A 26,857-nucleotide genomic window follows, 5' to 3' on the forward strand; every position below is an offset into this window, starting at 1 on the left:
CATTAGAAAACCCTCTTGCAATTATGTTAGCACAGCTAAAAACTGTTGTGCTGATTTTAAAGAAGCAATAAAACTGGCCTTCTTTAGACTAGTTGAGTATCTGGAGCATAAGCATTTGTGGGTTTGATTACTGGCTCAAAATGGCCAGAAACAGCCTCCCGGGTGGCGCAGTGCCAGCTGTGCCACCAGAGACTCTGGGTTCGCGCCCAGGCTCCATCGCAACCGGCCGCGACTGGGAGGTCCGTGGGGCGACGCACAATTGGCCTAACATCATCCTTGTTAGGGAGGGCTTGGCCGATAGGGATATCCTTGTCTCATCGCGCACCAGCGACTCCTGTGGCTATTCCATGCAAGAAATTGCCAAGAAACTGAAGATCTCGTACAATGCTGTGTACTACTCCCTTCACAGATCAGTGCAAACTGGCGCTAACCAGAATTGAAAGAGGAGTGGGAGGCCCCGGTGCACAACTGATCAAGAGGACAAGTACATTAGAGTGTCTAGTTTGAGAAACCGACGCCTCACAAGTCCTCAACTGGCAGCGTCATTAAATAGTACCCACAAAACACCAGTCTCAAAGTCAACAGTGAAGAGGCGACTCCAGGATGCTGGCCTTCTAGGCAGCGTTCCTCTGTCCAGTGTCTGTTCTTTTGCCCATTTTAATCTTTTATTTTTATTGACCATTCTGAGGTATGGCTTTTTCTTTGCAACTCTGCCTAGAAGGCCAGCATCCGGAGTCGCCTCTTCACTGTTGACATTGAGACTGGTGTTTTGATGGTACTACGCTGTATTTCTAATCAATTTGATGTTATTTAAATAGACTAAAAATGTGCTTTTCTTTCAAAAACAAGGACATTTCTAAGTGACCTCAAACTTTTGAACAGTAGTGTAAATCTATAGATTTGCAGGCTAAGACTGCACTTGACTTGCATAAATAATTTACTTTGGGGGTATTTTGTATAATGTTTAAAGTAACCGTTATTTCCTGCCTTCAGTTTTACTGAAATGGAGAAGTCGAAGCACTGATATCTTTGGAAGATGTGACAAAGACTGAGATTGAACCCAAAGTTTAATATGCCACTTTCTCTCTCAGACCATAGTATTGCTCAAATAAAGTTAAGTCGCTGGTACTAACTGGTACAACCACATGTATACTAACAAGCACTGTAATGGTATGGTTATGCAGTTTATCCTTTTATAGCTCTCTCTTTGCACAGTAAAGTTCTAACTGAAAAGCAACATGTAATGCACCTGAGCGATATCTGAAAGCTGAATGAAAGCCCCGAATGTGACGTTTTGTGTTTGAAGCAAAAGTGTGAATCCCTATTAGAGTTGGCAATAATGTAATGTGTCTTGTGTGTTTTGTTTTGGGACAAGGCTTGTGCTTTACTGAGTAATGGGAAGTTTTGTCTTTGGTGTTTTACTTGTGTATAAATGTGAGATTCATTGTATTTTGTTTTTAAAGATGTGATTGGCAAAATCTCTAAATATTGCAAATTCTAGAGGATTTTTGTGTGTGTTATTATTTGAGCCGGAATGTTAACTAATCTATCTGTGTCTCTTGTTCCTCATAATGTAGACTTTGGTATATCTGATACTGTTAACTCCTGTCATTTTAGAAGATTTGTAATGGGGAGTTGATATATACAGGACACATTCATACATTTTGTACACACCTACTCATTCGACATTGTAGAATAATAGTGAAGACATCAAAACGAACACATGGAATCATGTAGTAATCAAAAAAGTGTTAAACAAATCAAAATATTTGAGATTCTTCAAAGTAGCCACCAGCTGCCTTGATGACAGCTTTGCACACTCTTGGCATTCTCTCAACCAGCTTCACCTGGAATGCTTTTCCAACAGTCTTGAAGGAGTTTCCACATGCTGAGCTCTTGTTGGCTGCTTTTCCTTCACTCTGCAGTCCAACTCATCCCAAACCATATCAATTGGGTTGAGGTCAGGTTATTGTGGAGGCCTGGTCATTTAATGCAGCACTCCATCACTCTCCTTCTTAGTCAAATAGCCCTTACACAGCCTGGAGGTGTGTTTTGGGTCATTGTCCAGTTGAAACATCCATATGGGATGGTGTATTGCTGCAGAATACTGTGGTAGCCATGCTGGTTAAGTGTGCCTTGGATTCTAAATAAATCACTGACAGTTTCACCAGCAAAACACCATCACACCACCTCCTCCATGCTTCATGGTGGGTGCCACACATGCAGAGATCATCCGTTCACCTACTCTGCGTCTCACAAAGACACAGTGGTTGGAACCAAAAATCTGAAATTTGACTCATCAGACTAGAGGACAGATTTCCACTGGTCTAATGTCCATTGCTTGTGTTTCATTGCCCAAGCAAGTCTCTTCTTATTATTGGTATCATTTAGTAGTGGTTTCTTTGCAGCAATTCGACCATGAAGGCCTGATTCCCGCAGTCTCCTCTGAACAGTTGATGTTGAGATATGTCTGTTACTTGAACTCTGAAGCATTTATTTGGGCTGCAAATTCTGAGGCTGGTAAACTCTAATGAACTTATCCTCTGCATCCTCATGAGAGCCAGTTTCATCATAGAGCTTGATGGTTTTTGCGACTGCATTTGAAGAAATTTAAAGTTCTTGAAATTTTCCAGATTGACTGACCTTCATGTTGTAAAGTGATAATGGACTGTCGTTTCACTTTGCTTATTTGAGCTGTTCTTGCCATAATATGGACTTGGTCTTTTACCAAGTAGGGCTATCTTCTGTATACCGCCCCTACTTTGTCACAACACAGCTGATTCGCTTAAATGCATTAAGATGGAAAGAAATTCCACAAATGAACTTTTAAGCAGACACCTGTTAATCGAAATGCATTCCAGGTGACTCCCTCATGATGCTGGTTGAGAGAATGCAAAGCTGTCAGGTTGGCTCCAGTTAAGAATCTCTACAATAAGATGCATTTTGATTTGTTTAACACCTTTTTTTTTGGTTATTACATGATTCCATATATGTTATTTCATAGTTTTGATGTCTTCACTATTATTCTACAATGTAAAAAATAAAGAAAAACTCTGGAATGAGTAGGTGTCCAAACTTTTGACTGGTACTGTATGTTTTTACTGGTTTGTGAGATACTTAGTCGTATTAGCAGAGATTGGCAGATCTCTCTGCGATATGTATGATGGGGACATTTTGCATGATGTTCCTGTATGAGGGTATTAATATAGTAGGCTATACACATCAGTGGACCTACAGTATGGTAGCTTTGACACAGTATTCATGTGTTATTAATGACTCTGTTCTCTCTTATTCTTTCACTGTGGAGGGGAGGGAAGAACACACACACTGTATTGTCTCTAGTGTGTTGCTGCACTAAATAACTATCATTGTCATAACCTTCTGAAACAAAGGATTCAGGAAAATCTACGATGACACCACAGTAATGTTCTTTAAAAGAGCTATGACATAATGGTGTTCTCTAAAACAGCAACAGTGACTCTAGTCTCTAACATATCCACGAACATATCCACAAGTACTGAATTGTTGAATGTAACAAGATGTTACCCCCACAAAATAGTCTCTGACTTTTACCAGGAGGAGAAGAAACATGTACCAGAGACCTGTAACAATCAGCTTCTCTTCTAAATATTTTGGTTGGTTCGAGGTAGTTTGCTGCTTGAAATACTGGTGTCCTGCAGTCTGAAATGGGATTGTGGTTGTGGGGTAATTGTTAGAGTTGCGTAAATTCGAATCTGGTATCAGGATAAATATAACAATGAGTCACTGATTTGTATACTATGTATTTTTTTTTATTAGCTAAGCAATAAATGGCAAATGCAACTTTCATATATATGGGCTCACTGTAATACCACGCAGGGCAGAACAGGGAACTGACAGGATGTATGTAAACAGTTGTTCTTATACTGTGATAGGCCAACAGATGGGTTGGAACGATGTCTATCACAGTAGAGGCTGAGCGTGGTTTAGACTTGCTCAGCCTATCGCAGGCGCTCAGGCGGGTCCCCGCCTCTTGGCGCTTCTTGGAGTCCTCCCTCCGTCGATGTATAGATTCTTACTGTTCTGGTATCGCAGCCTAGTTAGTTGTTGTGTTGTTCAGTATTGTGTTGTTCAGTATTTTTCCATCTCAGTTAAACCTCGTGATGGCCACCCCTCCCTATACCTGATTAACCACAACTTTGTAAGATACAGCAAGTCACACCATGTGCTCAATATTGTTACATACAAACACAAGGACAAAGCATCTGCTGGGCTGTTATCTACAGTTTTGCAACATGCAGGTCACATCATGTTACTCAGTTCTTGTCACACACACAAACAGGCAAGTAGATGTAGCAAGCAGTTGTTTAATCTCATGATGATGCTCAAGTGCACAAATGCAGATACTTCACACAGCCAACATCAGATCATATTTAATCATATATATATATATATGGTAAAACACAGAATCCCACAAATAATAAAATATGTTGCTGAGTGACATTCAGTATGCCAATCAGTTTTTGCCATTGCTAATTGTTCATTTTAATATTTTTTTATATAATGTATAATCACATTGTGTTTGTCACCATAATGTTTTATTGGGCTTTGTTGTGATCATTTTAATGTTCTCATACACCTCCAGTCCTGGACACGAGGCTAAAGTAAAAAACTGGCGTATGAAAATTATTTGGACTTTGGAATGTGAAGATGCGAACAAAGTATGTGATTTTGTGTGATTATAATCTGTTAGATCATTTTGAAAGGGGGAATGAAAATGTAAATATATAAAACCTATATTTTTCGATCTGTTAGTTGTGATGTCCTCAATGTTTGACTTTGACCAGAATATATATTTTTTGTCTTTCTCTTAACTTGTGGGTATTGCTGTTACAAAGATGAGCTTGGAAAAGGAAGATTCAAAAGATGGAGACACTGATATATTTTTGTAACAAACTAACAACGCTGAGCCCAGTCAGTGTATCTCATGCTTTGCTTCATCAAGGTTGACTTGTAGAACATTTGAAAATCAATAAACGACTGACTCAGATTAAGATCTTTCTCTGTGTCATTATTCCTGTGCCTTGAAAACAATAGTTTTATTGTTATACTACATTTTATGTTACATAGTAAAATACACATCCCAACAAAATAGATGTCTGCTGCGTTGATATGAATGTGTTATTCACTCCCTTCGTCAGTAGGCGTTAGTGTAATTCTACATTTTCAGAAAAGTACCTGCTAAATATTGTTTGTCTGCTTCAAGTTATTGTATCGCAGAGGCAGTTGCCACCATGAAGTAGATATTTTTAACACGTACTCACAGGCACTATCCCACTGCTGGACAGCATGTGGGCTTTGACCTGCTTAGTTTCCAACCTGGGCTAGTGCACCCCTCTATAGCCGACCTGGTGGTACCAGACTCCCCCAGGAGCACCATATCGATCTTAGTGAGGACAGCCCAGAACTCCTCAGCTCACTCGATCCACCAACCTCAGCCTCCCAGTGACTTGGATTATAGGCAGTATTTTGGATAAAGCAGATGTTAGCTAGAATGTGTGACCACCGTTTGCCTCATGCAGCGCGACACATCTCCTCTGCAGACGAGTTCCTGCCCCTGGGGAGGATGGCGGGAGTCCAATCCCTTAGGTTGTGTGGCCTTGCTGTCTGGATCTGCACCGTTGTGTTGATTGGAACAGTTTGTTTCCCTCCACTGGGTGACTGTTCAGGTGAAGATGAAAGTCCAGAGCCGAAGGGACCACCACAGACCCGGAGTAGTGGTCCAGAACGAGAAGTGAGTCGAAGGAAAAGAGAAGTATAAGGTCAAGATGAGGGAGGGAATCTGTTCCTCTCTCTAGCTGAAATGGTGGCAAATGTCACCTCATATAAGACTTCTTGTTGGGTATGTGGGTGGGGTCATGTGGGAGTAGGTAAGGGTCCCCATATGTAGGGGTATCCTTTGGGGTAAACTTAACAATTACACTGTCCCCCAATACTGTCATTGGCTACTCCCCCCCCCACCCCCTGAGAAAAATGGGAAATGCTACTAGAGATGCCTTGTTTTCTCTGAATGAGGAAGTAAAAGCACTCACCGAGGTGGCCCTGCAAAACAGGGAGGCACTTGACTACTTATTGGCTGGTCAAGGGGGTATTTGTGCACTCATTGGTGACAAATGCTGCACTTTTGTCCCAGATGTGTCATCAAATGTGACTGGTCTTGCTAACTACATTGCCACTGTTACAAAGTCTTATTCCCGGGAATCAGAGTGGGTGTTTACTGGTTGGCTGAAGGGCCTCTTTGGAGCTTCGGGACCTCAGATAGCTCAATGGTTGATAGCTGGAATCTTTTGTTTAATGTGTATGATTATTTCCACTTCCCTGGCAACTTGAGTCTCAGCAACTAGCATGTTCAAAAGAAGGTGCTACTGATAACTTGCTGTCTCTCCAGGAACTTTCCCCCTATAATGGATGATAATATACAACAATGAGTTAGTATCCATGTTTGATGAAGTACCTGAAGGTTTTAAGGTAGGTTGTTATTAAGTCCAAAAAACAAGTTCAGCACTGTGTTCAACAAAAGATGCCCAAATCATTATTCTTTTTTAAATTAGAGACCTATTCTGCCTATCCAGGTGTCAGACACACTCTCTATGTTCTCCAGAGTGGGAAATGACGTCAGTCTACCGTGTAACAATGTGGTTTATCCAGACTGCTCCTCAACTACATGGATCTATAACAGAGATGCATCTACTGGTACTATTGAAGAGGTCAATGGGGGGAGGTCAGAAAAGGAAAACAAACTAACAGACAGACAGATTCAGTGTTGGGTCTAACTTTTCTCTACATGTTAGTGATGTCAAAGCTGAGTATGCTGGAATCTACATTTTTAAAGAGAACCTTAAGAATGGGACAATGTGTAGTGGGTGAAGCTTTTTATTTGTCGCTTCTAAATAGTGAGTATTACTGTTTGAATACATTAAGTTTGGTATATTAGATGTATTTGTAACATCTCCTTTTCTTTCACAGTCTCCCAGTCCACGTTAATGAGAGATACAATGCCTGATGGAACAGTGAAATGAACATGCCCCTGCTCAGCTATTATGGAAACTGTAACCCACTCATCATTAGTGGTGTTACTCTGAGCTGGGTGGATGAGACCAGCTAACACAATGCTCTCCCTGTGACATCTCTCTGACTGTGACACTTCAGAGGGAGGACAACAACAGGAAGCTGACATGTCAGCTGACTGAAAGGGGATAAGTGAAGACCTCCATTGACTTCACCTCCACATTCTCAGGTATGTGTTCCTGTTATGCTCCTATAATCTGAATAAAATATGTAATGATATTAAAGTTGAATATCAAACCTGATACTTTCTCCTGATATCAGTGATTGGTGAACAAGCATACAGCTCTCTACTGTATTTGTCTGATGAAGAGTTATATAAAAGTGGATGTTCTTCTACTGATCTAGATACAGTGCCTTGCGAAAGTATTCGGCCCCCTTGAACTTTGCGACCTTTTGCCACATTTCAGGCTTCAAACATAAAGATATAAAACTGTATTTTTTTGTGAAGAATCAACAACAAGTGGGACACAATCATGAAGTGAAACGACATTTATTGGATATTTCAAACTTTTTTAACAAATCAAAAACTGAAAAATTGGGCGTGCAAAATTATTCAGCCCCTTTACTTTCAGTGCAGCAAACTCTCTCCAGAAGTTCAGTGAGGATCTCTGAATGATCCAATGTTGACCTAAATGACTAATGATGATAAATACAATCCACCTGTGTGTAATCAAGTCTCCGTATAAATGCACCTGCACTGTGATAGTCTCAGAGGTCCGTTAAAAGCGCAGAGAGCATCATGAAGAACAAGGAACACACCAGGCAGGTCCGAGATACTGTTGTGAAGAAGTTTAAAGCCGGATTTGGATACAAAAAGATTTCCCAAGCTTTAAACATCCCAAGGAGCACTGTGCAAGCGATAATATTGAAATGGAAGGAATATCAGACCACTGCAAATCTGCCAAGACCTGGCCGTCCCTCTAAACTTTCAGCTCATACAAGGAGAAGACTGATCAGAGATGCAGCCAAGAGGCCCATGATCACTCTGGATGAACTGCAGAGATCTACAGCTGAGGTGGGAGACTCTGTCCATAGGACAACAATCAGTCGTATATTGCACAAATCTGGCCTTTATGGAAGAGTGGCAAGAAGAAAGCCATTTCTTAAAGATATCCATAAAAAGTGTCGTTTAAAGTTTGCCACAAGCCACCTGGGAGACACACCAAACATGTGGAAGAAGGTGCTCTGGTCAGATGAAACCAAAATTGAACTTTTTGGCAACAATGCAAAACGTTATGTTTGGCATAAAAGCAACACAGCTCATCACCCTGAACACACCATCCCCACTGTCAAACATGGTGGTGGCAGCATCATGGTTTGGGCCTGCTTTTCTTCAGCAGGGACAGGGAAGATGGTTAAAATTGATGGGAAGATGGATGGAGCCAAATTACAGGACCATTCTGGAAGAAAACCTGATGGAGTCTGCAAAAGACCTGAGACTGGGACGGAGATTTGTCTTCCAACAAGACAATGATCCAAAACATAAAGCAAAATCTACAATGGAATGGTTCAAAAATAAACATATCCAGGTGTTAGAATGGCCAAGTCAAAGTCCAGACCTGAATCCAATCGAGAATCTGTGGAAAGAACTGAAAACTGCTGTTCACAAATGCTCTCCATCCAACCTCACTGAGCTCGAGCTGTTTTGCAAGGAGGAATGGGAAAAAATGTCAGTCTCTCGATGTGCAAAACTGATAGAGACATACCCCAAGCGACTTACAGCTGTAATCGCAGCAAAAGGTGGCGCTACAAAGTATTAACTTAAGGGGGCTGAATAATTTTGCACGCCCAATTTTTCAGTTTTTGATTTGTTAAAAAAGTTTGAAATATCCAATAAATGTTGTTCCACTTCATGATTGTGTCCCACTTGTTGTTGATTCTTCACAAAAAAATACAGTTTTATATCTTTATGTTTGAAGCCTGAAATGTGGCAAAAGGTCACAAAGTTCAAGGGGGCCGAATACTTTCGCAAGGCACTGTATTAAAGACAAGGGCACTGAAGATGGTGATGTCATCACCACAGTCCCAGGTTTTAAAAAACTCCATCAGTATGATGTGTGCAGATATACTGTAGTACACCTTCCATGTGCCATCTTGATATGTAGAAGTTAGCAACGTTTCTTAAATATTGGGTCAGGGTTGGTACCTTTAACGGCTTGAGACTGAGAATAGAAAATAGATGTATAGAATCAATCTTTAGGATGTTTTTAACATAAATCTTCAATAATGTTCCAACCGGAGAATTCCTTTGTCTTCAGAAATGCAATGGAATGCAGGTCGCTCTCACTTGAACGCACGAGACTGAGCTTGTGGCTGCTGGCAGACCTCTGACTCAATCCCCTCTCATTCACCCCCACATCACAGTAGAAGCATCAAACAAGGTTCTAAAGACTGTTGACATCTAGTGGAAGCCTTTGGAAGTGCAAGATGACCCCATAGACACTGTGTATTCGATAGGGTAAGAGTCGAACCTCAGATTTCCCACTTCCTGGTTGGATTTTTTCTCAGGTTTTTGCCTGCCATATGAGTTCTGTTATACTCACAGACATCATTCAAACAGGTTTTAGAAACTTCAGAGTGTTTTCTATCCAAATCTACAAATTATATGCATATTCTAGCTTTTATGGCAGAGTAGCAGGCAGTTTAATTTGGGCACTCTTTTCATCCAAAATTCCCAATGCTGCCCCCTACCCTAGAGAAGTTAACTGCTAGGCTACCTTCCTAGACTACCTATCTACTGCTAAACTAACTTACAAGTTCAGGCTTTTTACTTTGCTGTGGTGCAGTTCACACTCACATCCTGTGGACATTTATGCTTGTCTGTGATGCCTAATACCACTACTCCATGTTTAAGATGTTATATAACTCTAAAGTTATTTAGTGGATGGTCTGAACAATCAAAGTAATCTATTAGGCATGAATTAAAACACTCAGCTAGATCGTTGGTGTTCAGACAGAGGAGAAGTTGTAGAGGTGTTTGGCTGATGGATATTGTTCCTCAGCATCTTCTATTGACCGGTGTGTGATACAAACTTTACTTTCATTTAAATCAATCTAAATGATTGACTGTGTTTAATCCCTGTCTGTGTCATTGTCCAGGTACCAGTAATGCTGTTAAGTTGCCCATCAGTCACATCTTGCTCTTTGTGACACTGACCATCTTGGCTGCCATCGTCACTATTTACACAAGGAGGATCCGCCCACCCAAGGCTCTGCCCCCACAAGCAGGTGAGAGTCACAGGCATTGGTCCAGTTCCATTTATGTTCCTAACTCCTCCTACAACATCAGAGTTCACAGATCTGAAAGGACTGTATAGACCTAAACATTATGAATGGTTCCATCAATCCATAGAACACATGGAGCAAACAGCACATTACATTCACATATTCTGATCTTCAGACGTGTGAACTGAAATGGAATCAGGTCATAAATAGTCCTTTGACATAGTCATCTTGTCCATCTAATCCCCTATTAACTAGTTCATCTTTATGGTCTGCTATAGAATGAATGGTGAGACATGTTGTCTGATGTGTTGTTTTGTTCTCTGTATAGAAGAAGCCTCTGGTATTGAGATTCATGTCCTGGAGGAATGACCCCTTGTTCCTCACTCTTCTCCCTGTGCTGGACTAAGACTTTCAAACTGTCTGTGGTTTTATTGATTAGAGGGCATTATACATGTTTTTTAAAGCTGATGTTCATGTATGATATAGTAGAGTGTGTTGGAAGATGTATTTATAGTTGTATTTTCAACTTTTAGTATCTTTAGTATCAGTAACTGTCAGAGCAGCTCACAGATTACTGCACCTGTACATAGCCCACCTATAATTTAGCCCAAACAACTACCTCTTTCCCAACTGTATTTAATTTATTTATTTATTTTGCTCCTTTGCACCCCATTATTTTTATTTCTACTTTGCACATTCTTCCATTGCAAAACTACCATTCCAGTGTTTTACTTGCTATATTGTATTTACTTTGCCACCATGGCCTTTTTGCCTTTACCTCCCTTCTCACCTCATTTGCTCACATCGTATATAGACTTGTTTCTACTGTATTATTGACTGTATGTTTGTTTTACTCCATGTGTAACTCTGTGTTGTTGTTAGTGTCGAACTGCTTTGCTTTATCTTGGCCAGGTCGCAATTGTAAATGAGAACTTGTTCTCAACTTGCCTACCTGGTTAAATAAAGGTAAAATAAAAAAATAAATAAAAATCTATTTAACATATTTGTTGTTGCATGCAGTAGGGGTCATGACATCACTGAAGCAATGAAGGAAGTCAGCAAAGAGACATTCAGATTTTGTTTATCCATATTCTTTTTCCTAACCTATTTGTTTTTTATGAACACAATGCTTTTCTAACGTTTAAATTAATTTATGAAACAGTTTTAAAATAAACGATTAAAAATGTATTATGTCTAACTCTTTGTCAGTACAGTACAGAGGTGTTTTTTTACTATACACTTCCACAATACAGTAGCCTACACAGTTTTTAGTTTTTTCACCTTTACCTGCTGCTGAATTTCATGTCGGCCTGGTGGAGCGTTCCTGGCCACTAGGGGCCCCACGAAACCAATTTAAAAAGTAAACCCAGTGTCTCAACATACTGTTGAGAGTTAGAATAGTAGAATACACAAGGTGAAAGTTTGAAATTTTAGTTGTGCATCAGCAGTTTTTCTCTTGTTGTGTTAGTGAATGACAGTCACTAAATTTGCCATGTCAGCTAACAATTTTTAGATTTGTAAATGAGTCTAGCCAGCTTTCTAATCTTGTAGTAATCATGTCCAAATACCGACTGGGCACGCAGGGCACATGCCAGGGGGCCCTGACCTCCAGGGGGCTTGTATTGACTTTGTTAGTCATTCTTACTCAGATATCATTAACATGTCATGAGTCATGGCAAAATGTGCAGAATTGTCTTTAAAAATGCAAAAATGAATCTCTGCCCCATGGAAAAATTTGTAGAATTGCATGACATTTTTTATAAAATAGCAACATCTTGTCTCTGCCCCATGACAAAATGTATGCAACGGCCAAAATCTTGTTTAAAAACTGGAACATTTACTCTACACCCATGGCAAAATGTGTAGAATTGCAGGAAATAACTTTAAGTTAATGTTTCTATTCACCTTCAAGAGGGTGGCAATAGGCTAGACATATATATACAGTGGGGCAAAGAAGTATTTAGTCAGCCACCAATTGTGCAAGTTCTCCCACTTAAAAAGATGAGAGGCCTGTAATTTTCATCATAGGTACACTTCAACTATGACAGACAAAATGAGGAAAAAAAATCCAGAAAATCACATTGTAGGATTTTTAATTAATTTATTTGCAAATTTATTTCTGTTTTTAGAGGGAGAGAAACCAAAAGCCCACCGTGCCTATTTTTTGGACAAGGACATCATGGCCGGCCAAACCCCCCTCTATTCCACTGTCAACTAACCTCAGGGAGCCAAGACATAAGGAGAGACAGAGAACCCTGCTGACCCCAGCTCCATCTACTACACTGTCAACTAACCTCAGGGAGCCAAGACATAAGGAGAGACAGAGAACCCTGCTGACCCCAGCTCCATCTACTACACTGTCAACTAACCTCAGGGAGTCAAGACATAAGGAGAGACAGAGAACTCTGCTGACCCCAGTTCCCTCTACAACACTGTCACCTAACCTCTGTTGTTTAACCTTTATTTAACTAGGCAAGTCAGTTAAAAACAAATTCTTATTTACAATGATGGCCAACCCAGGCCAAACCCTAACCCAGACACCTCTTGGCCAATTGTGCGCTGCCCTATGGGACTCTATGGGTCTGTAGTGATGCCTCTAGCACTGAGATGCAGTGCCTTAGACCACTCAGCGCAGCGGTTAAATGTATCATTTAACTTGTTAACTTGACTGAGAACACATTATTTACAGCAACAACCCGGGAAATAGTTACAGGAGAGATGAATGAGCCAATTGGAAGCTGGGGATGATTAGGTGGCTACAGTATGATGGTCAGATTGGGAGTGTAGCCAGGATACCAGAGTTAACACCCCTACTCTTACAGTATCTTTAGTGACCACAGAGAGTCAGGACACTTGTTTAAACATCCCGATTGAAAGGCAGCACTCTACACAGGGCAATGTCCCCAATCACTGACCTGGGATATTTTAGGACATGTGAGGCGTCTGTTTCTCAAACTAGACACTCTAATGTACTTGTCCTCTTGCTCAGTTGTGCACCGGGGGCTCCCACTCCTCTTTCTATTCTGGTTAGAGCCACTTTGCGCTACTCTGTGAAGGGAGTAGTACACAGCGTTGCATGAGATCTTCAGTTTCTTGGCAATTTCTCGCATGGAATAGCCTTCCTACAAGAATAGACTGACAAGTTTCAGAAGAAAGTTCTTTGTTTCTGACCATTTTGACCCTGTAATCAAACCCACATTTGCTGATGCTCGAGATACTCAACTAGCCTAAAGAAGGCCAGATATATTGCTTCTTTAATCAGCAAAACGGCTTTCAGCTGTGCTAACATAATTGCAAAAGGGTTTTCTAATGATCAATTAGCCTTTTAAAATTATAAACTTGGATTAGCTAACACAACGTGCCATTGGAACACAGGAGTGATGGTTGCTGATAATGGGCCTCTGTACACCTATGTAGATATGCCATTTAAATATCTGCCTTTTCTTGCTACAATAATCATTTACAACATTAACAACGTCTACACTGTATTTCTGATCAATTTGATGTTATTTTAATGGACCAAAAATGTGCTTTTCTTTCAAAAACAAGAACATTTCTAAGTGACGCCAAACTTTTGAATGGTAGTGTATATATACCCTAGATTGCTGATGCTATGTGTTCGCCAATGAGATGCTTTGAAGCCACCGGTCGGCAATATTGGCACTCCCTAATAGGAGCAGTCCTCCATAGAAATGAATGGAATTCTACAGTATTTTCAATTAAAAGTTTCAAGGACAAAATGACATGTATTGAAGTATTTTTTTGTTGTAGTGAGGACAGTAACATTAGTACAAAAAATAAATACTTGAAGGAAAATATTTTAGCTCACATAATATACATTAAAGGTATGCATAAAGGTGTCTGTAATAGAATAAATGGGTAAAAAAACAAATGAAGACATTAATAAATGCATTTCTATAGCTTCCAAAATATTTTACAATTGAGGAGGAGTGCCAAGATTGCTGCCTGTGGCTTCAATACAGCACCCCTGTCCGTCATCCAGGGTTTGCACTCATCATCGTCTTAACAAACACCCACCATGAAGCCCATTAGATTTGCCTGACATCAGACAAACTAAGGGAAGAGAAAACCCCCACCAACTTAGGTTAGGGAGTAAAAGTAACGTGCAACAAACCAAAAAATGGAGACACAAGAAAAAAGGCTTTAACAACATAGAAAGGAAGAGCTAAACAGCTGTGTAGCCGTGCTGAAGCTCTTACTTCCCCTTACTTACACTTACTTCCCCTTCGTATATTCTTGACGTCTATGAGTGTGCAATGTGTCTGTTTGTTTTTCTTTTTAGATACGTGATGATAGACCACCACCACAATCTTTAAATCTATGTTAAGGCCAGCTTGTAAAGCAACATCATACCAAGTGGTTAATGGACCACACACGCCATTCCGTATTCTCAGTAACTCAAAGAACCAACTTGTGCAATCCAAGTTCTGTTTCTAGTCGACATGACAGGATCATGCTGAATCATCCTTGATGATTTATTAAATCACATTGGTTGTGATCATTCATCCACAATTAAAGTGCTGATGTAGCCAGCCTTTTGATGTAGCCATCCTTTTCATCCTTTTGATGTAGCCATCCTTTTCATCCTTTTGATGTAGCCATCCTTTTGATGTAGCCATCCTTTTCATCCTTTTGATGTAGCCATCCTTTTGATGTAGCCATCCTTTTGATGTAGCCATCCTTTTGATGTAGCCATCCTTTTCATCCTTTTGATGTAGCCATCCTTTTGATGTAGCCATCCTTTTGAGCTTCTATTTGAGGTTGGTGATGTGGGAATGTCCAGCACAGTCGGGTGCTGATGGGAGAACGGCTGATAATAATGGCTGGAATGGAGTAAATGGAATGGCATCAAACACAAGGAAACCATGTATTTGATGCCATTCCACTGATTCCGCTCCAGTCATTACCATAAACTCGAGGCCTCAATTAAGGCGGCACCAATTTCCTGTGATGTACAGTTATAGCCAAACGGCCTGTTGTGATAGAATTGATGTCATCATCCTTGCGCATCAACTTCAAATCGAAGAAGAGGGTATTAGCCAATCTAAGAAGTGAAGTCTGGTTCGTAAAAACAAGACAAATCCAACACCACACAGAACAGAGAAAGAAACGGTTACGGAAGGCAGAGCAAGAGCAACATGGCTGGGGCCCATCACACTCTCATTCCACTGCTGATCCTAAAGCTTATCAATGCAGGTAAGAGGACACCTACTGTAGGATAAAAGATCAGCCATGCTCATTAACCATTCATGCTGTGTGTAGGTTTGCTAACAGGTGGCTAGAGACTAATCTACATAGTATTTACCACTTATAATGGATCCTTGATATTTGAGTAAGGATTTTACTGTGTTACATGGATACATTTTGTTTTTCTCGTTAGGTGTGCATGGAAAACAATTATCTCAATACGTCAATGAGGGGGCTGATGTCAGTCTGCTGTGTGATAATGTGGTTAATTCAGACTGCTCCTTGATTATGTGGCTTCACAGCAGAGAGAGTTTTCCAAATGCTATTCAAGAGGTTTATAACGGGAAGGTGAAAGTTAACTCAAAGAGAGCTAAAAAACTGAGTGTGGACGCTGACTGTTCTCTACATATTCACAATGTCACAGCTGAGGATGCTGGACGCTACACATGTCGAATTTTAAAACACCAAAATCCCTTTTCAGACACTGATACCTATCTGTCTGTTCTGACCAGTGAGTATTTCAGTTTACAGTAAAGTCAAGGATGAAAATCTGTCTTCGTAAAACCTATGCAATACAGTATTATAGTATTATAGTATTAGTATTATAGTATTACAGTATTTTAGTATTGGTGTTATAGTATTGCAGTATTATAGTATTACAGTATTATAGTATTAGTATTATAGTATTACAGTATTTTAGTATTAGTGTTATAGTATTGCAGTATTATAGTATTGGTATTATAGTTTTACAGGGTTACAGTATTATAGTATTTGTATTATAGCATTGCAGTATTACAGTATTGACATTATAGTATTACTCTATACATGAGTGACCTACAACAATACTTTATTCCTTGAAGAGAAACCATGGTAAAATTGAATGTTTTCTTATGTCTCTTGCAGTCTCCTTGTCCACACTACTGACATATCTAAAGCCTGATAGACCAGTAACAATAAGGTGCTCTCTGCACACCAATGAAGGACGTGGAAAGTGTAGGTTATTTCACAATAGCGAAGTTCATCTGAGCTGGATTGATGAGACTGGTAGGAAGCTGCAGGGAGACTCCAGATACCAGCTCACAGGGCCTCGTTGTGACATCACTCTGACTGTGACATTCCAGAAGGAGGACAACAACAGGAAGTGGACGTGCACGCTGACTGAAAAGGGAAACATGAAGATCTCCATTGACTTCACCTCCACATTCTCAGGTATGTGTTCTTGTTATGCTCCTATAATCTGCATAAGTTCACAAGATTTAATGACATTAAAGTGAATGTCAAACCTGATCCTTTGTCTTGATATCAGTGATGAGTGAACACGCATACTGCTCTACTGTATGAGTCTGATAATGAAGAGTTATTTAAAAGAGCATGTTCTTCTCCTGAACTAGATATTAAAGACACGGATGATGACGGTGGAGAGGAAAACGACGGTAAGAAACCATCTACACCGTAAAACCAGATAAGTTCTGGCTGTTCAAACAGCCAGAGGAAACGATTACCTCAAAAATATGAACTTAAGAAACTTAAAAATAGCTGAACCGAGCAGTACTACCTTCATATGAGTAATACAAATGCAGTTTTTTGGACTAAGATATACTTCAATTTAACACCCCCACTAAGCAACAAATCCAATACTTTCCCTGTGTGCCTTGGCTCTTCGATTGAATTGTAGCTTGTAGTTTGTGAGACATGGTTGTTGAATTTGTTCATTTTCAGTCCTATGGCCTTCAAGTGAGTTCCTAGGTGAATATTATTATAATAACATTATAATTAAACCATTATCTATATCATAAAGTGTAATACAGTAGCCTGAAACTTATAGTTTAAGTGGGGTTGCAAAATGTCCAGTAATCTTCGAACGAGGATGTGCCAGAATTTTGCAACCCTTACTCTAAATCACATCATGCTGGCTTGCAAAGTGATGTGTAACTCATATTGAAATTGATCATGCATCTATCCAACAGTTGAAATGTGTATTCATCCACAACCTGCAGTCATGATGACTGCCAGGGTTCAGAACAGTGGGAGGAGACGACCTAAACCATTTAAACTGGAACAACCATTTCAGTAATGGGGCAAATATTCGGTGATCGGATTAGTTTCAAAAAATGTTATTTATCTTTATGTAGCATAACTTTTGAATCAATCAATCAGTCAATGTACACATGCAAAAACACAGATATTAAAACTATTTAGAAAACTCTACCCGCAGTACAGCATGCTCAGAAAATAGTTAATTTATTAGCATATCTTTAAAAAAACTTGTTGGTGCGACTTCTCATTTAGTTCTGAGTCAGTACCACATAAACATTTTAAGTATTAATAACTTTTCATTAACTTTGAGTACTAGAAGTATTTCAGTTAAAAATGCCTTGGGATTTACAGTGTACTAAGTCAAATTCAAACTTTGTTTACCAAGGCAACGCTTTTACTACTGTACCTCATTGTGCTTCATCTATGGACTATTGTGTGCCAGTCCCTCCTTCACTCACCTCCTTGTTGTGAGCCAGGCGGATCTCAAGTGACACAGGTGTGCTCTCTGTCTTCCTCCATCAGGTCTTAAACAGTCGCTGCTGATCTGGGTGCCAATGGGGGTGGTGGTGTGTGTGGCTATGTGTGTGACCGCAGTCACCTTCAGAAGGAGGGCGTGTAAGTCAACTATAACTCTCTTATTTACCCTTCTGAAGTCAGGTTCTGTTCTATCTGAAATGAACTAATTTCCTTCATACAGTAGATATTTATAATGTTGTATAGAAAATAAAACCTTATTTTTCTTGCTAAATGTGTATTTATGAATGATTCATGGTCGTTTGTTCTCAGATTATGTTTCAGGAAATCAGATGCCAGTCAACCCAGGAAATATGGTGCAAGCAAACAACAGGGATGTAAGTAAATGGGTTGTCAACAAAATAATTCCCTTTGATTGTTACTGTGGATATAATGTGTGTGTGTGTGTGTGTGTGTGTGTGTGTGTGTGTGTGTGTGTGTGTGTGTGTGTGTGTGTGTGTGTGTGTGTGTGTGTGTGTGTGTGTGTGTGTGTGTGTGTGTGTGTGTGTGTGTAGGAACAGAGAGCAGACATAACCTATGCTGAGTTCAACCTTCCCACTAGTAGGAGGATGGTGGAGAAAGACCAACAGACAGAGTATGCAACCATCAGAACATGACCCTGAATCATGAACTGTTCCGTATTGAGGCTGTAAAGAAGTGGTATTCAAATCCTACCCTGCAGGTCTGGAGTACTGTTGGTTTTCTGGAATACCTGATGACTAATTGCACCCACCTGGTGTCCTGGGTCTAAATGAAACAAATAAGAATGGAACTGACTTCAAGGTCCAGATTTTAATTTGAGGGGGCTATGAAGTGGAGATGTAAGAACTTGAAGGTTCCCTTGAAATAAACTTTCTGAGTTAAGCTATACCAAAAAGTGTGGTTCTTACAACATTTACATTTCCTTTACATTACCTTACCAAGATATACCAATAAGAATAACAATAAAATAATAAGAACATGATAAAGTAAGTAAGCATACTATATACAGGGTCAGTTCCAGTACCATATTTACAATGTGCAGGGATACTGGAGTGATGGGGGTAGATATGTATAGGGGTAAGGTGACTAGGCATCAGGATATGTGATAAACAGAGTAGCAGCAGCATATATGATAATTGTATGTGAGTGTGAGCAAATGAGAGACTGTTTGTGTGTGTGTTGGAGTGTCCATGTGCGTAGTGTGTAGGGCCCTGTGAGTGTGCATAGAGAATAAGAATAAAATACAAAGGTCAGTTTAGATAATCCGTGAAGCTATTTAGCAGTCTTATGGCACGGGGATAGAAGCTGTTCAGGAGCCTGTTGGTGTCAGACTTGATGCACCGATACCGCTTGCCATCCTGAAGCAGGGAAAACAGTGACTTGGGTGGTTGGAGTCTTTAATGATTTTCTGGGCCTTCCTTTCACACCGCCTGATAAACAGTAAAGGTCATGGATGGCAGGGAACTTGGACACACCCATGTGTTGAGTTTCTTCATGGCAGAGGTGATGTTGCCAATTCTTACCATCTGGGGTCGGCCTGTCAGGAAGTCCAGGATCCAGTTGCAGAGGGAGGTGTTCAGGCTGAGGTTCCTAAGCTTGGTGACGAGCTTGGAGGGGACAATGGTGTTGAACGCTGAGCTGTAGTCAATGAACAGCATTCTCACATGGGTATTACACCTAGGTGGGTGAGGGCAGTGTGTAGTGCAATTGAGATTGCATCGTCTATGGATCTGTTGGGGCGGTATGCAAATTGGAGTGGGTCTAGGGTGTCTGGGATAATGGAGTTGATGTGAGCCATGACCAGCCTTTCAAAGCACTTCATGATTACAGATGTGAGTTCTACAGGGCGGTAGTCATTGTGGCATGAAGCCTTAGGGTTCTTGGGAACAGGAATGATGGTGATCATGTTAAAATGTGTGGAGTACAGACTGGGAAAGGAGAGGTTGAAAATTTCAGTGAATATACCTGCCAGCTGTTCTGCATATGCTCTGAGAATGTGCCCTGCGGCCTTGCGGTTATTGACCTGATTAAAGACTTTACTCACTCCAGCCACATGTGGCGCATGTCAGAGCCTGTGTAATATGATTCCACCTTATTCCTATATTGTCCATTTGCTAATTTGATGACTCTGTGAAGGTCAAAGCGGGACTTCTTGTACTTGTTCCTGTCCACAGCCGTAGTCTCAAGGTTGTCTGCGATGGCCCTGTGTGCGGTAGCCCTATCCTGGCCCAGTGTCGCCCAGGAACTGTAAAAAATGTGTTTAGCGCCAACCTCAGTGTTAATCCAGGGCTTTTGATTGGGGAAGCAGCGAACCTTAACTGTGGGGACAACATCGCCGATGCGTTTCCTAATGAAGCCGATGACAGAGGTGGTTAGCTCATCGATGTTATTGGTGGAGTCCCGAAACATATTCCAATCAGCGCAAGCAAAGCAGTCCTGTCCTGATTTGATTTGCCGATTGGTGGACAAGGGAGGGCCTTGTATGCTTGCTTGTGGGTAGAATAACAGTGGTCTAGGACTTTATCACCCCTAGTGGTGCGGGAGACATGTTGATGGAAGTTGGGCTTCACGTGTCTTAATGACGTGGAATTAAAATCGGCAGCAACCAGAAAAGCGGCCTTGTACAGTTTGTTAAGTGCCCGGTTGTTATTTTTCTTGTCCTGAGGTGAAATGTATACAACAGTCACAATATTAGCTGAAAACTCCCACTGGAGGTAAAAAGGGTCTGCATTTGACCATCAGGTATTCAAAGACGGGTGAACAATGGGTCGACACTTCCATCGCACTCGGGTCAGCACACCTGTTGTTATTGATGAAGAGGCAAACCCCTCCCCCCCTCAATTTCCCTGAATCCACTGTCCTGTCGGCATGGTGATTAGAGAATCCATAGAGTTGGATAGCCAAGAGCAATATTTTCCAGAAGCAATATTTCAGAAAAGCAGAGAATATTGCAGTTTCGAGAGTAGCAAATCCACAATTGAAGGTCATCCATCTTATTATCAAGTGATAACGGAGAGAAGAGTTGGCCAGTTTTCCCTTCGCCTTAATTTCACCAGGATCCTCCCTCTCTTGCCTCTGTAACTTCAGCGTTTCCTCTTGGGTAGCCCAAGAATTGGCTTTGGAAGCCCAGGACAGATGAGTCAAAGTAGAAGCCAGAATTGAGGTTGGGGTGTACTGTAGCAGAGCCTTAAGGTAGGGAGGGGCAGTTTCCCTTACTGCTCCGTAGGCAAGTACCACGGTCATGTTCTGGATGCAAGTTTAGACTGGAAGCCAGTGGAGTGTTCAGAGGAGTGTGGTGGCATGGGAGAATTTGGGAAGGTAAACACCAGGTGGACTGCAGCAATCTGGATAAATTGCATGGGTTTGATGGCACAAGCAAGGAGCCCAACCAACAGCGAGTTCAGAAGTCCAGACGGAGCAGGCAGGCCTTGGAGCGGGCAGGCTTTCCCCGGGAGGAAGAGCAACCATCTTGTCGAGGTTGAACTTGAGGTTGTGGGCCAACATCCAAGCTGAGATATCTGCCAGGCACGCAAAGATGCGTGTCACCACCTTGGTGTCATACGGGGGGATGAAGAAAAGTAGTTGAGTGTCATCCGCATAGCAATAATAGGAAATACCTTGTGAGGATATGACGGACTTGATGTATAGGGAGAAGAGGACAGGGCCTAGGATGGAGCCCTGGGGGACACCAGTAGTGAGAGTACGTGGTGGAGACACAGATCCTCTCCACGTCACCTGGTAGGAGCGGCCTACTAGGTAGGATGCAATCCAAGAGTGTGCAGAGCCTGAGACGCCCAGCCCTGATAGGCTGTAGAAGATGATCTGATGGTTCACGGGGACGAAGGCAGGTGATAGGTCTAGGAGGATGAGAACAGAGGAGAGTTAGCTTTGGCAGTGTGGAGAGCCTCCTTGACACAGAGAACAGCAGTCTCAGTTGAGTGACCTGTCTTGAAGCCTGACTGGTTAGGGTCAAGAAGATCTTTCTAAGAGACATAGTGAGGGAGTTGCTCAGAGACACAGTAGACTGATGGCCTTGCATCAGACTAATGTGTGACAATATCCCTTGTATTCTGCACTTCCCTTTCTCATTCTGTTCCAATGAATGATGACACAACCGATGCTAAAAATAAATATTACTATTAATCTCAATCTTGAAATAACTCAGAGGTCACATAGGAATCTGCATACGGAGTCTGACAATGATTAATCTGGACCGTAACTATATTATTTACAATGCTACTACGTCTTTATATGGGACACACCTCCTTCCACCCACTTTTGTGTGAAAACTTCATCTGTGGTCTAAAAATAATTTACGTTTTAGCCTGTATATTTGATATTTTACCAGTAGCCTACAATAGGCTGTCAAAGCTGTTTCTGTCCAGGCCACAATGACTCACACTTGACCATGAATTTAGTTGTCTTTGCAGTAAAGTGTTGTTGCACTAGTAACATCTTGTGTCTTGTTTGTTTTACTCCATGTGTAACTCTGTGTTGTTGTATGTGTCGAACTGCTTTGCTTTATCTTGGCCAGGTCACAATTGTAAATGAGAACTTGTTCTCAACTTGCCTACCTGGTTAAATAAAGGTGAAATAAAAAATAAAAATTGACCTGGGGAATACTTAGTGAGGAGGCATGAATGAGCCAATTAGAATCTAGGGATGATTAGGTGGCGATGATGGTATGAGGGCCAGATTGGGAATTTGGCCAGGACACCAGGGTTAACACTTTTACAATAAGGGTGTTATAACCCATCCGAAAGACAGCACCCTACACAAGGCATGTCCCCAATCACTGCAGACCAGAGGAAAGAGTGCCTCCTACTGGACCTCCAACACCACTTCCAGCAGCATCTGGTCTCCCATCCAGGGAGAACGAACCCTGTTTAGCTTCAGCGTCAAGCTAGCAGTGGGATGCAGGGTGGTATGCTGCTGGCATACCATTTATTTTGAACATTGCCCGCTCCCAAGCGTTCTCACTACTTAGAAAAACGTAATATTATAGAGCTTCCCTGAGGCCCTTTTCATGACGATGCCAGCAGCCACCTGAGTGAGTGAGTGAGTGCTAGCTAGCTACCGACCGGAACATTAAGCTAGCCAAGACCAACAACTTAATAAACTTAACTATACAGCTACAAGTAGTGAATGGAGTTACAAACGGATTATACTAAACAAGTTAAATGTCTTACGTGTGAGGACTTTTTTTCCACACACATAGCTACATGCTACAGCTACATGTGTAGCCTACTTGGACACCGGCTCCCCACAATTTCCCACTCTCTCACGCTGAGGAATAGTGAAGCCACATGGGTCTTCTCGCGGTGTCTATTTCCCTATGTGGGAGCATTGCGAACTGTTCCATCTTTATTGAACAAAACAGCAGCTTTTCGGCTTGTTTAGTTATTTCTGTATTTTAAAAAATCAACGAGAGAGTTGGCTCTTTTACTCTGGGGGTCAATATGGAATAATGTTTGTTTTTCCCCAATTTCTGGGTGTGGTTGAAAGGGATTCCTTATTATTATGTGAATATTGACTCGGACTATCCTCTAGTGAGTTTACCCTTGCATTCCGTTGCTAAGTGAATTTTTTCAGAGGTTGTGCTTTGAACAAAGTAGTGTCCTAACTATTCCCTCCATTACTGATTATTTTCACTCCTAATGATGACTGAATTTGTCAACAAATAGTGCTGAGCCATTAACCGAAATTGCGGTTAATTTTTGGTTCAATTATCTGAATTTATTTCATTTTTTTCTTCTGTAAGATAAATGCTTACATTGCACAGTTTCTCTAGAGATTAATCAGATCCAGCCTGAACTGTGCCATGTATTAGGGAGGCCAGAATTTTGCTACAATAACATAATCCATTGCGCATCTACTTGTCAGGGAGAGCAGCTGTTGCTTCGGGAGGTATCTCTACCTGAAAATATATTATCATAAAAGTATGTTTTATTTACATTAAGGAACTACAAAATAGTGATTTTGTCAGACAGCACAGGCAGCAGCTCTATAGAGATGAGATGATGACTTGGAATGAAATAATACATTCATCAAGTAAAATGAATGTAATATACACAACTGAAATATTTTAGTAAAGTAAAGTAATGTGAATAAATGATGGTTAAGTGATAAGCATTAATGGGCAGTCACAACCATCATGGGACTTTTTAAATTGTATTCTGTTTGTTACAGCATTCACCCCACATAATATGACGTGGTGAGGTTGGACCCAGATACAGAGAAGAGACCAGATGAGGAATCAGTGGTTAAGGATAAACATAATACTTTACTGAGAAACGGTAACAGAAGGATCACAGTACACTGGGAAAACAACAAACACTAACAACACTAAGTCTCAAAAACTCACTCAAGAAACACACACACACACACACACACACACACACACACACACACACACACACACACACACACACACACACACACACACACACACACACACACACACACACACACACACACAGTAAGCAATTCAAGCTTCTGCAAAGGACCACAGAAAACAGGGACACAATCATGAAATAATAAGACATACCGAAGTCCAATAAACGTCTCTAAGGCGGTCTCTGCTGCCCTCTGGTGCCAGGAGGAACCATGACACATAATGCATAGTGCATTTTATGTTTTTTTTAAATGATTCTTTTTTTAATAACCTAAACGAAACTTGTGTTTGATTTGATATAAAGTATATAAAAATAACATAATCAGCTTACAATAGCGTGGAATAATGGCCACAAGGTAGGCTGCAAGAGTTGAGTGAATTGATAGTATAATGTATTTTCATCTCAAGAAGACACACCTGGGACAGATACATTTACATGAAGGTAGTCTATTATTTGAGGCGTGTGTGCTTTAGCTTGAAATTAGTCCGTATTCCATTGTTCCATTGTAAAAATGCTTGAAAGTATTTAAAAGTTTTGACAGTATTTTACTCAGGTTTAGACGGAGAGCTCCCTACTGGCCTGGCCCACTGACCGATAATAAAGACTTCATTACCCTAGAGGCTCCTCCAGAATGTCAGTGAGGGAGACCAGCACCAGATAGAGAAAATGGTGGACATGGGCGTAAAGGACCTCATCAACCTGACAGAGCCACGTGAGGGCACTGGCATCCTCCACCTGGCCGCTGTGGCCAACAACACAAACATGGTAAGCTTCCTGCACCCCAGTCATGTTAGCTGCTGAGTTGGGGCACGACGGCATGGTTGCCTTGCTGGCTAAGAACTACGCTGACATGAACCTGATGGATGCTCAGGAGAAAGGGGAGAGGATACAGTCAGGCCACAGAGTAGGTGATTCTGCTGTGTGTGCTAGAGATATAATTCGGGCCACCGAATAAAATAGAACTGAATGGCATAGAATTGAATAGAATAGAACTGAATGGCATAGAATTGAATAGAATAGAGTAGAATATTGAGCCACTGAATAGAAGGACTTTATTTTCCACCTGCAGATAGAAATGGGCCTTTAAACCACAAATGTATCAACCACAGGGTTTGTTTACTTACTAAATTACTGTATGTAGCTCTTACACCAAGAGCTGTTGAATGCCGTGCCTGTTTGACTCTTAAAAATGCACGCTCTCTCTCTGTTTACATGATGATGAGATCAGTGTTTCAAGCGACTCAAATCGACTCACCCACTCAAAAGGAACCAACGCAACGACACTCATACAAACTCCATAAAACCCAATTATGATAATAGCCTCAATTGCAGTGCGGTCCAGTCTTCAGTTAGAGTCAATGACGCTGGGCTCTTTTGAGGGGATGATTGTGGACATCTAATTACAGATCAGAAGGGATCCTCTCCCTGGTCTGTAAAGCCTGCTGGGTAATCCCATCTGATCGGCTCACCGACTCGGTGTCTCTTGGCTGTTTTCCCAGGTGTGCTCCTCTGCTGTGTCTTCCCCCCATGCGCTGCCTGCAGGTGTCCTACACAGCATGGCCGATGTCAACAACGTCTCGCTTGCCGGGACACCCGTGTTCCTGCTGGCTGGCCTGTGCCTCTGCATCCTGTTGCAGGGCGCCGACCCTGACGCAGCTGATCATGACATGAGGGGTTCTGGGAGATCAAAGGCCAAATCTGAAAGGACACCCTATTCCCTATGTAGTGCACTACTTCAGTGTTATGAGGTAGAGTTTGGTGGAGTGGTATAAGTATGCCATTTTGGATTCAAGTAGGTTATATTCCTAAAATTGAACTGTTGAAATTTGGGAATGTAAATGACCTGAATGTCTGAATTGTTGACTCTCTGAGTCTCTAGATACCTGTGTTGAATAGAATAAAGTAACTTAGACTTTGCTGTGTGAATTCTATCTTCTTAATGTCATTCATCACATGACAGGCCGCACTGACAGGCTGCACTGACAGGCCGTACTAACAGGCCGCACTGACAGGCCGTACTGATAGTCCGCACTGACAGGCCGTACTGAAAGGCTGCACTGACAGGCCGTACTAACAGGCCGCACTGACAGGCCGTACTGACAGGCCGCACTGACAGGCCGTACTGACAGGCCGCACTGACAGGCCGTACTGACAGGCTACACTGACAGGCCGCACTGACAGGCAGTACTGACAGGCCGCACTGACAGGCCGCACTGACAGGCCATACTGACAGGCCCCACTGACAGGCCGCACTGACAGGCCGTACTGACAGGCCGCACTGACAGGCCGTACTGACAGGCCGCACTGACAGGCCGTACTGACATGCCGCACTGACAGGCCGCACTGACAGGCCGCTCTGACAGGCCGTACTGACAGGCTACACTGACAGG

General features: G+C 41.5%; 1 protein-coding gene across 2 annotated transcripts; it reads left to right on the plus strand.

Moving 5' to 3' along the window:
* The first annotated feature begins 15,380 nt into the window (after window positions 1–15,380).
* LOC112217854 lies at window positions 15,381–19,003 on the plus strand. 2 transcript variants are annotated; one of them, XM_024378440.2, is made up of 7 exons: window positions 15,381–15,549; window positions 15,734–16,051; window positions 16,444–16,749; window positions 16,932–16,973; window positions 18,100–18,192; window positions 18,364–18,428; window positions 18,606–19,003. In XM_024378440.2, the coding sequence occupies exons 1-7, from the start codon at window positions 15,492–15,494 to the stop codon at window positions 18,705–18,707; spliced, it is 984 nt and encodes a 327-aa protein (XP_024234208.1). In that variant the 5' UTR covers window positions 15,381–15,491; the 3' UTR covers window positions 18,708–19,003. The 2 variants fall into 2 exon arrangements, with proteins under 2 accessions (XP_024234208.1, XP_024234209.1); XM_024378441.2 differs by lacking the exon at window positions 15,734–16,051 and having other exon boundaries at window positions 15,470–15,549; window positions 16,662–16,749; window positions 18,606–18,975.
* The last annotated feature ends 7,854 nt before the right edge of the window (window positions 19,004–26,857 follow it).

The sequence above is a fragment of the Oncorhynchus tshawytscha genome, linkage group LG18 (assembly GCF_018296145.1).
Source record: "Oncorhynchus tshawytscha isolate Ot180627B linkage group LG18, Otsh_v2.0, whole genome shotgun sequence".
NCBI lineage: Eukaryota > Metazoa > Chordata > Actinopteri > Salmoniformes > Salmonidae > Oncorhynchus > Oncorhynchus tshawytscha.

What these genes read in the sequence shown, in the direction of transcription:
- LOC112217854 (XM_024378440.2), top strand. Translation starts at nt 15,492, where the DNA reads ATGGCTGGGGCCCATCACACTCTCATTCCACTGCTGATCCTAAAGCTT. An exon ending in CTATCTGTCTGTTCTGACCA is followed by an intron (nt 16,052 to 16,443) that starts GTGAGTATTTCA and finishes TGTCTCTTGCAG; the next exon opens with TCTCCTTGTCCACACTACTG. An exon ending in TGCAAGCAAACAACAGGGAT is followed by an intron (nt 18,429 to 18,605) that starts GTAAGTAAATGG and finishes GTGTGTGTGTAG; the next exon opens with GAACAGAGAGCAGACATAAC.